Source organism: Zingiber officinale, chromosome 9A (assembly GCF_018446385.1).
Source record: "Zingiber officinale cultivar Zhangliang chromosome 9A, Zo_v1.1, whole genome shotgun sequence".
Lineage (NCBI taxonomy): Eukaryota > Viridiplantae > Streptophyta > Magnoliopsida > Zingiberales > Zingiberaceae > Zingiber > Zingiber officinale.
In genome coordinates this window covers 9,910,810-9,927,151 of record NC_056002.1, presented here as the reverse complement: position 1 = coordinate 9,927,151, position 16,342 = coordinate 9,910,810, and the positions used below count along the sequence as shown (strand labels likewise).

Genomic DNA, 16,342 nt, shown 5'->3' with positions numbered 1-16,342 from the left:
CTAGTTAATATAGTGAGAGTAATTTGCCACTAAATGAGTTAGTTTCTCAACAGTCTAACCTACGAAGAAATAGTTGTCAGATTATTCCTCGGAGAAGGTTTGACATTGAGAATGAGGTATTGATGATTCTCCAGTTGACGATGAGGAACCTCGGATAGTTGAGGAAGCTTTGAGAAGCTCAGTAAGAAAAAAGATGGAAAATTGCAATGGATGAGGAGATGAAGTCAATGAGAAAGAATTGAGTTTGAGATTTAGTCAATCTTCCTTCAAGCCGAAGGGCTATTGGGAATAAGTGGATTCTCAAGATAAAGAGGAAAGTAGATAGTTTGATTAATCGATACAAGGCTCGTTTAGTTGCAAAAGGATATATCCGTCCGGAGGGTATTGATTTTGAAGAGACATTCTCCCCAGTTGTGAAGTTTGTGTCAATATATGTCATCCTAACTATAGTAGCAAATTTTGACATGGAATTACATCAGATGGATGTAAAAATAATTTTCCTTAATGGTAGTCTTGATGAAAAAATCTATATGACACAACTATAAGGTTATATTGCTGAAATCCAAGAAAATAAAGTATATATAGACTTAAGAAGTTTATATATAAGCTGAAGAAAGTATCAAAACAATGTAACATAAGATTTAATGAAGTCATTTTGTCTTATGATTTTGAAATGATCAATGAGGATCATTGTGTTTACCTAAGAAAGGAAAAAAGGAAAGTTTATTATTATATCATTATATATTGATGATATGTTAATAGCTGGAAGTGACATAAAGTATGTGATAGAAGTCAAATCCTAGCTTTCATCATAATTTAACATAATAGATATGAGAGAAGCAAAGTACATCTTAAGAGTGAAGATCATTAGAGATCGATCTAAAAGGTTTTTGGGTTCATCTCAAGAAACTTAAATCACTAAGATGCTATAACATCTCAATATGTCAGATTGCAACATTGAACAGACACCTATAGCAAGAGATACTATTTTGAGCAAAAGTATATACCCCAAGACTTCTAAGAAAATAGTCGAAATGAAGAAAAAAACTATATGCCAGTGTTATTGGTAGTTTAATGTACACTATGTTGTGTACTCGTCCTGATATAAACTATGTTATTGGCTTAATTAGTCGTTTCCAATCAAATCCAGGATCAAGACATTGGAAAGCGATGAATAGGATATTAAAATACCTTAAAAGGATAACAGATTGTGTATCTATTTTTAAATATCTAAGATGAGCCTGAGTGACTACATAGATACAGATTGAGTTAGGGACCTTGTTGACAAAAATCCACATCTGGCTATACCTTCTTGTTGAATGGTGGCGCCATCTCATGGAATAGCAACAAGCATGCTTATGTAGCATTGTTGACAATAAAAGTTGTGTGGCTTGTCTTTTGTAGCATTGTCGATAATAGAAGCTATATGACTGCGCTTGTGTAGCCTTGTCGACAATGGAAGTTGTGTGACTTGTGCATCAGTTGTACAATAAGCTGTCTGGTCAAAAAGGTTTCTGAAGCATCTAAAATTTCTGAGCACAGTGGGAGTTATGTTACACTGTACTATGACAGTTAAGCTACTATAGCCTTTTCCAAAGATCTCAGATATCACAGCAAAGGCAAGCATATAGAAATTAAGTATAATTTTGTAAGGGATATTAATGACAAGAAAAAGATAGTTCTTGAGTATATCCCTACATGTGTTAGAGTGTATACTAAAAGCCTAGCTTTTGGTATAAATATTTATCTAGAAATAAGAATCACATTAGTCAAATGTCTACATTTATGATAAATGTAGTTGCTCAATTAATTTATATTGTAGATAACATGGTGTGTGGTGTCACACACAGAAGATCATGTTATCGGTTCCTTATAAATTATAAACAGTAGCTCACGACTAAGATGGAAAGGAACAAACCATTGGAAGGTCGTAGTGTAATTAGGTGTTAGTTTATCTTAACTATATAATTACACTAGTACACTTAGAGTGTATTGAGTAGGACCATATGAGGTCGTTCTTTTTATACTGACTTTATAAAGGACAAAGACCTCAGTTATTATGGAAGTGTGTGCTCTTAATCCTAATATAATAACAAGCACATATATATGATATTTATTTCTTTAATTTATCAATGGGTGAGATTTAGTTCGATGAATCAATAAGCCCGATAAGTTGGGAAATGATATCACTTATAGTGTGTGTTGTTGATTATAGAAGGAAACTGTGTCCTAGTGATACTAGGTTGATAATGTCCTCAAGAGGAGCTCATAAGGATTGTCATGTTAAACCCTGCAGGTGGACTTAGTCCGACATGATAATAAGGTTGAGTGGTACTACTCTTGGACTAAGAAATTAATTAAATGAGTTGTCAGTAACTCACTTAATTAGTGGACATTCGATATCTTAAACACAGGGAGACTAACACACTCATAATAAGAAGGAGCCCAAAAATATAATTTGGGATTGGTGCGGTAGTTCAATAATGATTCTCTAGTGGAATGAATTATTATTGATAAAATTAAGTTGTGTGTTCGGGGCGAACACGGGATGCTTAATTTTATCGGGAGACCAAAACCAATTCCTCCTCTCGGTCCCTATCGTAGCCTCTTATTTATAGAGTTCTATACCCACCTATACCCACCTTCTATACCCACACAATAGGGGCCGGCCAAGCTAGCTTGGGAACAAGCTAGGGCCGGCCTAGGTATAAAATTGGGTGGCCGGCCCTAGCTTGAACCCAAGCTAGTGGGGGCCGGCCAAATTAAATTTAAAAGGGATTTTAATTTTAGTTTTTATTATGTGGAAGAATTAATTTATTAAAGAGAATTAAAATTAAAATATCTCTCTTGTAAAAGATCTACAAAAGATTAAAGAAAGAGATTAGATCTCTTTCCTTATTTGTAGATTGGAGAGTTATTTTATTTTCTCTTTAAAAATTATCCACATGTTGATAAAATTAAAATTATAGAAATTTCCTTTTATCAACCATGAAGAGATTTTTAAAGAGAAATTTTATTTTTAAAATTTCCGGAAACAAATTAGGAAGTTTTAATTGTTGATTAAAACTTGTCCAATTTGCTCTCCAATGATGTGGCCGGCCATTGAAGTTTAATTTGGAAAATTTGTTTTATTTTTCTAAATTAAATTATGTCAAGGAAATTGAGGAAATTTTATTGTAATTAAATTTCCTAATTTGCCTAGGCCAAGGAATATAAAAGAAGGGGTGAGGGTGCCTTCATGAGATACAACCTCTATTGTTTTCTCTCCCTCTTTTCCTTGGTGTTGTGGCCGGCCATCATCTCTTCTCTTCTTCCTCTTTGTGGTGGCCGAAACTCTCTATTGCTTGGAGGTCTTGTGGAGGCCGGATACTACTTGGAGAAGAAGAAGAAGAAGGAGAGGAAGCTTGCATCTCTTAGAGCTTGGTTGGTGTTTTTCTTCTTCCTTGGTGGAGCTTTCTTGTTTTGGCCGAACCTAGCTAGGAGGAGAAGAAGGTGCTTGGTGGTTTCTCATCTCGGAAGATCGTTGCCCACACAACGTCTGAGGTTAGAAGAGGAATACGGTAGAAGATCAAGAGGTTTTTCTACAAGGTATAACTAGTAATTTTTCTTTCCGCATCATGCTAGTTATTTATGGAAATAATACCAAATACAAGAGGCTTACGTTCTAGTATTTCGAATATGTTTTTCGAAGTTGTGTTCTTTTGTTTTCTTTCTTTTCCTTGTGATTTGATTGTTCTCTTTGGTTAACCTAAAGTTATTTTAGGAAATTAAATATTAGCTTTCTATTAAAGGTTTTGTCTAGTCGGTGGTGGTTGCTCTCATATCCAAGAAGGTCATGTGCCTCGCCACGTCAGTACTGGGAACCTTTTATGGAAATTAATATTTAATGGAATTAATAACTTAAGGAGACTTGGGTCGAACGTGTTAAGTTCCGCAGGAGATCCAAGTCAAAACCTAAAAGAACAAATAGATTAAGTTTTGGATCAAACGTGTTAAGTTCCGCAGGCGATCCAAAATTTAATTTAAAAGAACACATGGTAGCTAGGAAAAGGTTCAGACCTTTGTACAAAATTTTTGTACAGTGGAACCTCTAGGTTTTCCGAGTAGCAACCAACAACATGTTATATGCTTGTAAATCCTTTTACTAAGTCATTGCCTAAAGAGTTATTTTAAGGACATATGAAATCTTTGGGACTTCGAAGAATGTAACTTATTATAAAGATATTTTAATAAATGAAAAATGTCATAATCTATTCAGTGTATATGTCTTTGGTATATTCGAATAAAAGTCTTGATAAACATGTTGGCAGATTGAGATTGGTCCACTCACATGGGCAATCATCTCTGTTTGTTAAGTATAAATAGAGGTAAGATCATTGCTTATAAGACAACTTATGTAGTTGTGAATAGAGATATATCCATAAGTTAAGGTCGCCTTGATAATTGTGTCAAGATGAGATCATTTATGTAATAATCAGAGTAAATGAACACACCATTTATTGATTCTGCTTAAGGCCAGATTGGAATTCATATGTTGAATTCAGGATTAGACATTACGTATGTGTAGATCGAAATCTATACGATGCTAAATTTTGGAAAAAACATGCGCTCTTTTTAGTAAAGAGAGTAACATCGTAGCATGTGATTCATACCACATGTGCTATGGCGACAAGAAGGGTAGTAGGAGAATAAATCTCTGCTTCTCTACTGTGTGAGACCCTTGAGATTATAAGTTAATCTCAATCTTATCCTAAGTGACTATTCAGTTGTCTACTTGAAGTTCTGATCAGTATCTGTTACTTTAGCATGTTTTCTATTGGCTATGGGTGATTCGGTCTATGGAGCATAACTAGGAAAATGACTGATGAGAATGAATAGATTCTAGCTAAAAAAGAAGATTAAAATTGATTTACATCTGTGATATTTATTCATTGGTACCAGTTATATTTTTAGTTCAGTACATAAAATGTAATTATGAATAATTATATTAATTGGAGATGTTGAATATGCATTTGACATAATAGTTATTATGAGGGATTAGAGGTATTCATATTGATATAAATAATTTAATCTCGGGTAAAGGAAAGTTTTGATGTCTCTGATTCATTTTATAGAGCATCTATGTAAGTTGTAACAATTTTCTTAGTAATGAATGCTCAATGTGTTTGCTGTCGTACGAACTATTTTCCCTAATGTATGGAATGAATGTTCTTATTTAGTCTTTGTGACTAATTAATTGATGCTCTGGTATTTGTGACCTGATCGTCATATAGTGTATGTGACTTATTTGGTCTTTGTAACTAATTAATGTTTGACTTTGACCTTGTAACATGATTATCTTATAGTCTATGTGACTGACATGATCTATGTGATTAGATAACCTTTATGGATTGACTTGGACGAGCGGGAGATGTTGGACATTGCATTAGTTGCAAATGTTGGATGTTGCATTAGTTGCAAAGTTAGGAAGATGAAGGGGTGTTCATTCACCTTCATCTTCCTCCATTATATGGCATCAAAGCATCGGTTACAAACCGATGCTTTCTTCTTATATATTGAAGCGTCCAAGAGCAATCCAGAAAAGATGAAGAGGGTGATCAGTGTGTGCATAGTGGAGGCGACAGTGGCAATGGCGGAGCTAGGAACTATAATCTATCCGGGCTAAAAATTTTTAACGAAAAATAAAATTATATATATGCATTAGACATGAACAAATAATTATTAGAAACTAATATGTCATAAAATTTTTGATCGCTAATGAATTTTGTAAAGAAAATTTGATTTCATCATTAAATTTAGTTGTAAAATTTAATATTCGTTGTTTAGCGATGAAATTTAATATTCGTCATTAAATTTCTTAATATTTTTTAAAAAATATTAAGAAAAATATATAATATTATCCCACAAAAATATTTTAGAAACTAATTTTTACAAGACAAATAGAACAACTATAACTTGTATCTATTACTTTAACCCAAATCTATACAAACACTCATTGTCTCATTCATCAACTAGATAGGAAAATGATAGATACTAAAAATATAAAAAAATATAAATTATTAAAAGATTTATAGAAGTCTAAATTTGAGTAGAATCATAAAACTTATGGACTAGACAAGCACATCAAATAGGCAACTAAAATTCTGAGTTGAAATCACATCAAATTCTAGACAAAAGGTAACTATAAAAGCAACTTGGTAACTCTGGAGTTAATCCTTGAATCATTGCGGATAATGATACTATGAGCTGCATCAACAGTAATGATCTCGAAGTATTTGTAGGTCGAATCCTGCAAAACACAAGAGGACAAGTATAAAATGTTAGCGGTATAAAGTTCAATAACATAAAAAGGAAAACTAATCTCACCTCATTAATCCAAAATATTAGGTGTAGCAAACACAAACAAATAAAAAGTCTTGAAAGGTTGAGTGGCCAATGAAATATATAGCAGGTAATGGGACAAACATGAAAATGTATCTAATCAACCAACCACTTGAATTGCGCTCCAGCTGTAGTTTTCAGTTGAACTTTCACACCATTAACTTCTTAAATAACAATAGAAAAAAATTAATTAGCACAGATAACTCACAAAGTAAAAAAAATTATTTTATGATCCATATATACATACACATTATCGAAGTTGTGATCTACGATTCTTCAAAGTATAATATTCATCAATGATATAATTTGAATCAATACTTGAAGTAAACTCTCTTTCAATGTAGATAATCATAGAATCTGTTAGAAAATCTTCTCCCATTCTATTACAAAGAACTGTTTTAACATGCATTATAACTGAAAATGCACGCTTTGTAGTTGCCGTAGAAACGGGCAAAGTTAAAATTAGACGAATCAACTTGTCGATCAAATTATAGTACTGTATTTTTTTTTGTTTCAAATAACCCTTGACACAATTCTGAGATAGTGGACATTTTTTGAAAATTTTCATGACAAACCACATTGAGCTCATAATGTTGTAGCTGACATCTCAAATTATGGATTTCTTGTTCAGTGAAGTCCTTAGGATAATACTTCTCAGCGAGATTACAAATCTTATCAATGTTGAACCGATTAAAATTATCTTTTGGATCCAAAGCAGAGCTAAGCATAAGAAGTTCTACTGTCTCATCACTGAATCTAGAGTTTAACTCTTCCAATTGAAAATCTATTGCAACATTAAATATATCATAATGAAAGTGATGCTCAACTGTGATGGCATCCTTTTGCTGGCATGAACGACTAGAATGCTTATAACGAGCACTCATCTCTGGTATATCAACATCCAATCTTGTGCAAAATGATTTGACATATGAAAGAAGAATATCAAAACCATCATTTCTCAATGTCAGAAGAAGTGCTTTAGTTGTAGAGACCAAATCCATTGCATTTACGATATCAAGAGATTTTTATTGCAAGACACGACAAAGTAAATCTATGATCGCCATAATTTTATGCATCAAATGCAAAATAAAAATAAAATCAAAAGATTTAATCACTATTAAGGAACCACCTGCTTCCCCACGCATCGAAGTAGTGGAACCATTAGTGATAATATTTTCAAGTACATTAATAGTTGCATTATACTTATCTATTAAGTCGCAAATAGAATCAAAATGGGAGCTCCAACGAGTAGTTCCTAGTCGATGCAAAGTACCAATCTGATTAGCTCCTCGTCTAGTCTCGCGTTCACCAGCAACAACAGAACGTGCAATTTCATTTACTTGAACAGATTGTAACTCGGCATTGCGTTTGGACGAAGATGTAACAAGTTTAACAATAGTCGTCAAATTTGAAAAGAAAAGCCATATAGAGATCTCATTTTCAGCAGCTGCAACTAACGCTAGTTGGAGTCGATGGACAAAACAATGTACATAATATGCATAGGGGCAATCTTTAAGAAATAAAGCTTGCAATCCATTAAAAGCATCACACATGTTGCTAGCACCATCATACCCTTGACCCTGAATATTGTGTATTTTTAGATTATATCTGGTGAGGGCATCACATATTTCTTTCTTAAGTGTTGCAGCTGTGGTGTCATGAACATGCACAATTTGGAAAAAACGCTCCCGTAAAAACCATGAGCATCAAAAAATCTCAAAATTATAGACATCTGTTCTTTGTTAGATATATCCTTCGCTTCATCCACCAAAATACAAAACTTAGAATCTCCAATTTCAGCACGAATTTTGTTTCTGACTCTATTACCAATAATATGCAAGATTTCTTTTTGGACTTCTGGTGAGGTATATTTTGCATTTCCCAGTGCTTTCTCTAAGATTACATCGCCAATACTAGCATTTGATTTTCCCAAAAGTTTTAGCTTCTCAATGAAATTACCACAATTTTGGGAAGATGAAGATTCATCATGACCTCTTAATCCACATGCTTGCAAACTAAGCCAACGGACACTCTCAATTGTTGCCGCAAGTCTTAATCGATTCTTTTGAATCTGTTCAGAAAATTCTCGATTCATAACTTTATTTATATGTTGAGTTACATTCGTCACATCAACAACAGATTTTGCAGATTTATTATGCACTGAGTTATAACTTCCCACATGCGACAAAAAATCACACTTGGCTCTATCATTAACGCGTTTCCAACTTTTAAACCCTTCTATTGTAAATGCAGATTGTTGTGCTTCACTTAATTCAAAAAGATAGCATGGAAAACAAAATGCTGCATCCTTTGAAGGAGAGTACTCTGACCATGGAAAGTTTTTAAACCATGTATATTGAAATCAACGATGTTGCTTTCCTGATTCAGACCGTGGGTACTCCTGCAATTTGGGTTGATATGACCCCATTTTGATATAAGCTCATCTAATTTCATCACGATGATTAACAAGATGTCTCCACATGGGAATACGCAATCTAAGATCTCGTTCAAGTGAAGTTTCATCAAACTCAACTCTTTGAGATTTAGAAGGAGGTTCGAACTCTTCATTAGAAATGGATGTATTAGTCTTGGTCCTCTTAGATCGAATAGGTATAAGTACGAGTACCGTATGGCAGAATTGAGAAATTCTATGGGTCGAATCATTAGTATTCTCTTATTTATCACCTGTGTCTACTATTTAGGCAGAATGCCGTCACCTATTGTTACTAATAAAATAAACGAAATGGAAGAAAGGAGAGAAAGTGAGGAAGAAAGCGATGTAGAAACTACTTTCGAAAGGAAGGAGACTAAACAGGAACAAGCGGGATCCACAAAAAAAAACCCTTCCCTTTATTGGGAAGAAAAGGAGGATCCGGACAAAATAGATCAAACGGAAGAGATCCGAGTGGAAAAAACGTATCCTTTTGAAAAATCTCTTGTAACTTTTCTTTTCAATTATAAGCGGTGGAATCGTCCATCACGGTATATACAAAATAATCGACTTGCACGTTCTATACGAAATGAAATGTCACAATATTTTTTTTATACATGTGGAGGATGAAGGATTATCAATTCTTGGCTTAAAGAATGATAGAATATTATTTCCCCCTTTTCTCTCTTGATTTGACATTAAAATAACCTAGGATAAACCCATTTTGACATGATAAAATCTTATGAATTTTAAATAATGATTTCTAATATAATTCTCACTTTCTCTTAAATAGATTCAATATCAACTGCAATAGCTAAAAATTCAACATTATTTAAAGTAAAAAATAATTAAGAAATCAACTGGTTTAATTCTATATAAGAAAAAGATTAATAAAAAAATAGAAATATGTTGTCCCTTTCTTAAGCGTAATCACATATTAAAAATTAATGTTTGGTGTATATCTAGTAAAAGAATCTTTAATTAATTTCGACATTGTATTAAAAACTTTGATTAAGCATTTAATCATGCATATTTATGCATTTCATTACTAGTATTTCTTGCCATAGTAGATAATAAATAATTAATAGAATAAAAGTTAAAAAGTGAAACTAAGCAAACAAATAAAAGCAAACCATTTTGCGTTTATTGTAACATTTCAAACTAGTTGTTTGATTCGGTTAAACATTTAACTGTGATGGATTTAAGAATGCATTTTAATCTTATAATTAGGTTATTGATTAGGCATGCATTTCAATTAGCTGTGATAAAAAAAACTTGGGAATTTAGAATCAGCTATCAAAGTAAAATAAAAAACATTTTAATTGAAGATTAAAACAGAGATAACAGTTATTTATACTTACAGAAATTGTAGAGCAGTAGTAATCACGAAGCAACAACGGAAGAGAAAAGGAGGGGTAAGGATCGGTGGAGCAATTGCAACGTCGTATTTATGCAGGCGTGCAACAATCAAGAGAGAGAGAGCAATAAGAATCACGAAGCAAACTAGCAATCACCGAAGAGGAAAAAAGAGGGATCAGCGGAACTCTAAAGAAATCGGAGTCACGGAGGAGCAATCATGAGAATCTTAGGAGTAATGAGTCGGCGACAAGAAACACACAGGGAGGAAAAAAATAGACAAAGAGTAAAAAGGAATTAGGGATATTAATTACAATTTATTTTTTTAAAGTTTCCTTTTAAATTTGTTAAAAAATAAAATGTCATGGAAATAAACTGTTTTAAGTTTCGTTTTAAATTTGTTAAAAAATAAAATGTCATGGAAATAAATTGGGCGGACAAAACATGATTGCAAATCTTGTTTTGCCCAATGATAGAATCAAGAGGGCAAAAGAATTAGGTTAGAAATTGAACAGGACATGAGCTGGGTTGGACATGGGCTACCGGGCTAAAAATTCAATGATACACAAAATAAAAGAAAAGTAAAACTTAAATTATATATATATAATTAAATAATAAATTGGGACCCGGGCTACATCCCGGGTCCCTTAGTATGTGCCTCCTTCTTGGACGGTGGGCAAAGAAGAACATTTGGACAAAAGAAATTTGACTCATGAAACTCGAAGGACTTTAATTCAAGAGGGCAAAAGAATTAGGTTAGAAATTAAACAGGACATGAGCTGGGTTGGGCATGGGCTACCGGGCTAAAAATTCAATGATACACAAAATAAAAGAAAAGTAAAACTTAAATTATATATATATAATTAGATAATAAATTGGGACTCGGGCTACAGCCCGGGTCCCTTAGTATATGCCTCCGCCCTTGGACGGTGGGCAAAGAAGAACATTTGGACAAAAGAGATTTGACTCGTGAAACTCGAAGGACTTTTCAATTTCATTTGTGATTGTTCTTCCGACGTCAAGTAGCGATCAACTTTATCTGGAGAGATCACTACGAATTATTATATGTTTTAATCTTGTGTTTTTATGTATATTAGAGGTTACAGTTGCAACTCTAGCTATTAAACATCTTAAATGTTATGATATAAAGGCAACAATGGGTCGTTCATCTTGAGACAATAGTTCAACGGTAAGATATATTTTCAGTTTTTCTAACATCAAGTATTAGGGGGTGTTTGGTTGATGAGTTTAAGAATGAGGAAATGGAATGATAGTAAAAGATAGTGTTTGGATTGTGAGTTTGGGAATAATATTTTGGGAATGATTACTAGATTTATGGTAATCAACCAAACTCATATAACTTAATGAGTTTCATTTCTATTCCTATTCCCATTCCACCCTACTATCAAATCTATACCCATAGTCATTCTCATCATTTAATCAAATACCCTCTTAAGTCTTAGGTTCAATAAATTAACGAATAAATTTATTTTAACAGACAGATTAAAAATACTTAATTGATAAATTATTTACTGTGAACATTTTCTGTTTTATCTTAATATTAAATTAATGGACTCTGATTTATCGACCTATATAAATTTTACCGAATCAGTCGTCACAATACACGATAGATTAATTAAGTAACTTTAAAATTTGGAATAAAATATACTTGACGGGCCTCTGCCGAACCCAAAACTGACGTTGTGGGTATCCGTGTCTCTTCTTCGCTTTCCTCTCTGTTTAGATTTAGCGTCAGGAACAATATTCGATCAATTTTTGGTGCAAGAACGCAGGTCAGCTTCTTTCGCTTCTCCGATCTCTACTAGATCTCTTCTGTCTCTTGTTTATTTGTTCGTATTTTTAGAAGTAAACTGTGGATCGACCACCTGTAGTTTGCAGCGCTTTTTGTTTCTCATTCTTCGTTGAACTGTCCAGGTCTGAGTTTGCTGTCTTTGTCTCTTTAGGGTTTTGAGTTATCTGAATGTTCTTTTCGACGTTGCCTTTCTTTTCCTTGGGTAGTTGACGTGATGTTTCAAATTTCTCTCTTCGCCGTTCTCAAGTTGATTTTCTGTTCGTATATTGTGTCCGTGATATGGTTGTCTTTATTCGTTGCGTAAAGACTTCTCAGAAATGGTTGCCTTTCGTGATGCAGGTTGATCTGTGTAGGCACCTTCACCGATGGCGCTTCGACGGCTCGTTGAGAGGACTTCTATTAACCAGATTCCGAATCAGCTTTTTCCTGCTTTGAGACAATCGTTTTTAACTGCTGCTTCTCCTAGCGAATCTATCCGTGCTACCCTCTTTCCTGGTGATGGAATTGGACCTGAGATTGCTGAATCTGTTAAGCAGGTAGTTTCAGTGGATCTTACTTAGGTCATTCTGTATAGTACTTACTCTTGCTTTGTTGCTTTCTATCTAAATTATTTAAGAATTGATGGATTTTAGATTGTTCATGTCTACCTTAGCAAATTAATTTATTTATTGCTTGAAAGTTGATTTCATTTTACGCCTAATTGAGAGTTTTCTTTTCTTTCCGCTCTTCACCTTTGCTGGAGAGAAGAAAAGAAAAAAAAATTGCAATAAGGTTATTTAGATGCTATTCTTAATTTAGCTTGATTGTCCATAAAATTGCTTGCGGCATAGTTGTAAAACCATTGGCCTCCAGCAGTAAACTTAATTTTGTATGTAATGGAATTATATCACTCATGTCATTTGTGATCTGTGTTCTTTGATATGCAGGCATTAATGGAATTATATCACTATATGTTGGTCCCTTTATGCTTGTGCCTGCCTTTTATTTCTTTTGAAGTGAACGACCTTTAATCCATCCAATACGACATACATCGTAATTATATATAAATGACTTAATTTTCATCTTGGAGTCAATTTTTGGACTCCTTTATGATTATATACGAGCAGGATACTATAAGGGTTTGATTAAACTAAACTACATTAACTACATTTGAAAATCATAGGAAAAATGCTCTTGACAATTTTATCATACTAGTAATTATATATATCTTCCAAGTAGACTATCTAGTATGATTGAGTCAAATGCAAGTATAACTATCTCATAGCATATTTAGAGTTTCAGATTGATGACAAGAAATGTTCATGTTTTCCAATTTTCATACTTGCCATATATTTCGTATTGCCATTTGTTGATTCCACTTCAAGATAAATAGCTAGAATTTTGTTGTCAAATATAAATCATCCAAGTTGTGACCATTGATTATGCTTTTGATTTAAATTCATCATTGTGTTGATAATTTCATCCATTCTTCTGGAGATCTTCTTTCATTTGTGACTTCCTGGTGTTAAGATGATAATATGGAAATAATTAAAAAAATACAGAAAGCAAAAGGATTAAATATAAAAGAAAATTAAGAAGATATGAACTTTACACCATTCTTTAATATCATGACCACTGAAAGCATGGCATGATTGTTCAGACCTAACTTTGCTTATTTAACTGGTTATGTTACTCCAGGTGTTCAATGCAGCACAAATTCCAATAGAATGGGAGGAACATTTTGTGGGTGACAAAGTAGATCCAAGAACAGAGAGCTTTCTCACATGGGAAAGTCTGGAATCAGTTCGAAGAAATAGGGTTGGATTGAAAGGTCCTATGGCTACCCCTATTGGAAAAGGTCACCGCTCATTGAATCTCACCTTAAGGAAAGAACTTGGCCTCTATGCCAATGTTAGACCTTGCTATAGCCTTCCAGGCTATAAAACACGATATGATGGTGTGAATCTTGTGACCATCCGTGAAAATACAGAAGGAGAGTATAGTGGCCTTGAACACCAGGTACGCCTTCGAGCTGAAATATAGATTAGCATTTCTCTTATTTGTGGTATGATTTATAGATGATATTACTCTTACGTATGATATGATTAATTGATGGTTCATGATGTAGTTTTCTACACAATTCTAGGTTGTAAGAGGTGTTGTTGAAAGTCTGAAGATTATTACTCGACAAGCAAGCTTAAGGGTGGCAGAGTATGCTTTTCATTATGCAAAAGTAAATGGCCGCCAGCGAGTGTCTGCTATACACAAAGCCAATATTATGAGGAAGACTGATGGTCTTTTTCTCAAGGTACTTTAGATACACAGATTTGTACATAGAATTTCCAGGCCCTAAATTGGGTCACAGATCTTAGGCTTCTCAGTTGATACTTGCAGTGTTGCCGAGAGGTTGCAGAAAAGTACCCAGAAATAACTTATGAGGAAGTTATAATTGACAACTGCTGTATGATGGTATGTGTTGATGAGGGATCAGAACCTTTCACTATAATATTATTGTGATCCTTTTCATCATATGGTTCTGCCATCATCATCTCTTTTACTATGTTTGGTTAGCTAAAGAATTACAAACGACATTGTATGGAATCCTTGATTAGGCCATGACAAATTGGCTCATTGACATTAACCATAGTAGCACTCAATCTTAGCAGGGTGTCTGGAATAAATTTTTCCCAGAACCTGAACTTCTCATGGAACTAGAAATCTCTTTTAAATATAAATAATCTTCATTAATTCAATAGTCTCTGTTAATCCTATAGGTTCTGAAGGAGGAAATGATGTAGCTATATGAAATCATGAGTTAGCCAAAACCTGTTGGCTGAGATACCCGCATAATCCATAATGAAATCTTTGTTTCACTAGTTAATAAACTAGAAGGATAGTTAACACATGAAACTCTGGGATTTCTAATGTTGTTTAGTCTACTTAAACGTGACAGCTTGTGAAAAATCCCTCTCTCTTTGATGTACTGGTGATGCCCAATCTATACGGAGATATAATCAGTGACCTCTGTGCAGGCCTAATTGGAGGTCTGGGCTTAACCCCTAGGTGAGTGTGATTTGCTTTTACAGGTCAATGTTTTCAGTGTGAACTAATATCTTAATGGCTGTGTTCTAGTTGCAACATTGGTGAAGGTGGCATTGCCCTAGCAGAAGCTGTTCATGGTTCAGCCCCTGATATTGCTGGCAAGGTATCAATTTCTTATATCTATTATTCAGTATCTTATCTGCGAATTAATTAATCAAAATTCTGAACTGGACACCATGTATGGGTAGTCGGAAGGCTTTTTCTTCAACTTAACTGTCTATGATACTTGTTTTTATTCACTTATAATCCATTGTACCTTAGCTGTCATTTCAGCCACCTTGTTCAATGACATCTTTATTAATTTAATTTGATGATAGATCTGTCTTGTAATCCATTATTCCAGAATCTTGCAAATCCAACGGCCCTCCTGCTGAGTTCTGTTATGATGCTACGACACTTGAATTTAAATGACAAAGCTGACCAAATTCATAATGCTATACTTAGTACTATTGCGGAAGGAAAGTATCGGACTGTTGATCTTGGTGGAAGTTCATCGACGACAGACTTTACCAAAGCAGTATGTGATCATCTCTAAGGATTGCATGATTCCCATTTTTCTCAGGCAATTCTTCTAAAGTTTGGTTGGAGGCAGTCATGAGGTGCACCCCCACCCTATTATTATTAGTATTATTAGTATTATTATTATTATTATTATTATATCAATAATACTCTTTGAGATTTTTCCTCGTTTACATTCCACTTTCCTCCGGTGAGGTAACACTTTCATAATCAACTTAAAAATATGCACGAGATTTCCCTTCATGTTCAACTTTATTGTTTCAAATGATGTTTGGATGAATCTTTCCAGTTCCCTGGGTTGCATATATTAACATTTCAAAGCATTTATCACTAGCTCGTTGCAATATTTTAAGAGTGTTGCAATTACTCATGCCAATCATGAGAGGATTTGTTATGAAATCTTCAGTCTTCCAAAAAAATGGCCTTATTGAGTATTCTTAAAAGGGTTAATTGCTTGTTTTTTCACATACTTCCATCTTTAAACTAATCTATCATATATTTCCTTTGTTGTTGTATTTGAACTGTCATTTTTCTTTCAGAAGTGTTCACGTATTTATCATATGTTTATTATTTCATTCTACTTGTGTTAAGTGGTGATGTGCCATGAACATTTCAAATAAACAAAAAGTTATTTGCAAATGTCATTAATGTCTCATTTTTCAGTAATGCTCCATTAGTTCCCATTGTAAATGCCCAATTTTTTTTTTATTTAAAAAATAGCCTTGATTTCACTGTAAAATTTACTGCAAAGTCAACTAGAA

General features: G+C 33.6%; 2 protein-coding genes across 3 annotated transcripts; one reads left to right on the top strand and one right to left on the bottom strand.

The window, feature by feature from the left end:
- Positions 1-6,181: 6,181 nt before the first annotated feature.
- LOC122019018 (zinc finger MYM-type protein 1-like) lies at positions 6,182-8,476 on the bottom strand. Its single transcript, XM_042576529.1, has 4 exons — positions 8,080-8,476; positions 7,511-8,029; positions 6,957-7,267; positions 6,182-6,289 (listed from the first exon to the last, which is right to left on the bottom strand). The coding sequence occupies exons 1-4, from the start codon at positions 8,474-8,476 to the stop codon at positions 6,182-6,184; spliced, it is 1,335 nt and encodes a 444-aa protein (XP_042432463.1).
- A 3,338-nt stretch (positions 8,477-11,814) lies between these two features.
- LOC122020964 (isocitrate dehydrogenase [NAD] catalytic subunit 5, mitochondrial-like) lies at positions 11,815-15,914 on the top strand. Of its 2 annotated transcripts, none has more exons than XM_042579026.1 (8): positions 11,815-11,961; positions 12,321-12,517; positions 13,659-13,979; positions 14,107-14,268; positions 14,355-14,429; positions 14,914-15,023; positions 15,093-15,165; positions 15,406-15,914. In XM_042579026.1, exons 2-8 carry the CDS (start codon positions 12,347-12,349, stop codon positions 15,595-15,597), a joined length of 1,104 nt encoding a protein of 367 aa, XP_042434960.1. In that variant the 5' UTR covers positions 11,815-11,961; positions 12,321-12,346; the 3' UTR covers positions 15,598-15,914. The 2 variants fall into 2 exon arrangements, with proteins under 2 accessions (XP_042434960.1, XP_042434961.1); XM_042579027.1 differs by lacking the exon at positions 11,815-11,961 and adding an exon at positions 11,981-12,103.
- The last annotated feature ends 428 nt before the right edge of the window (positions 15,915-16,342 follow it).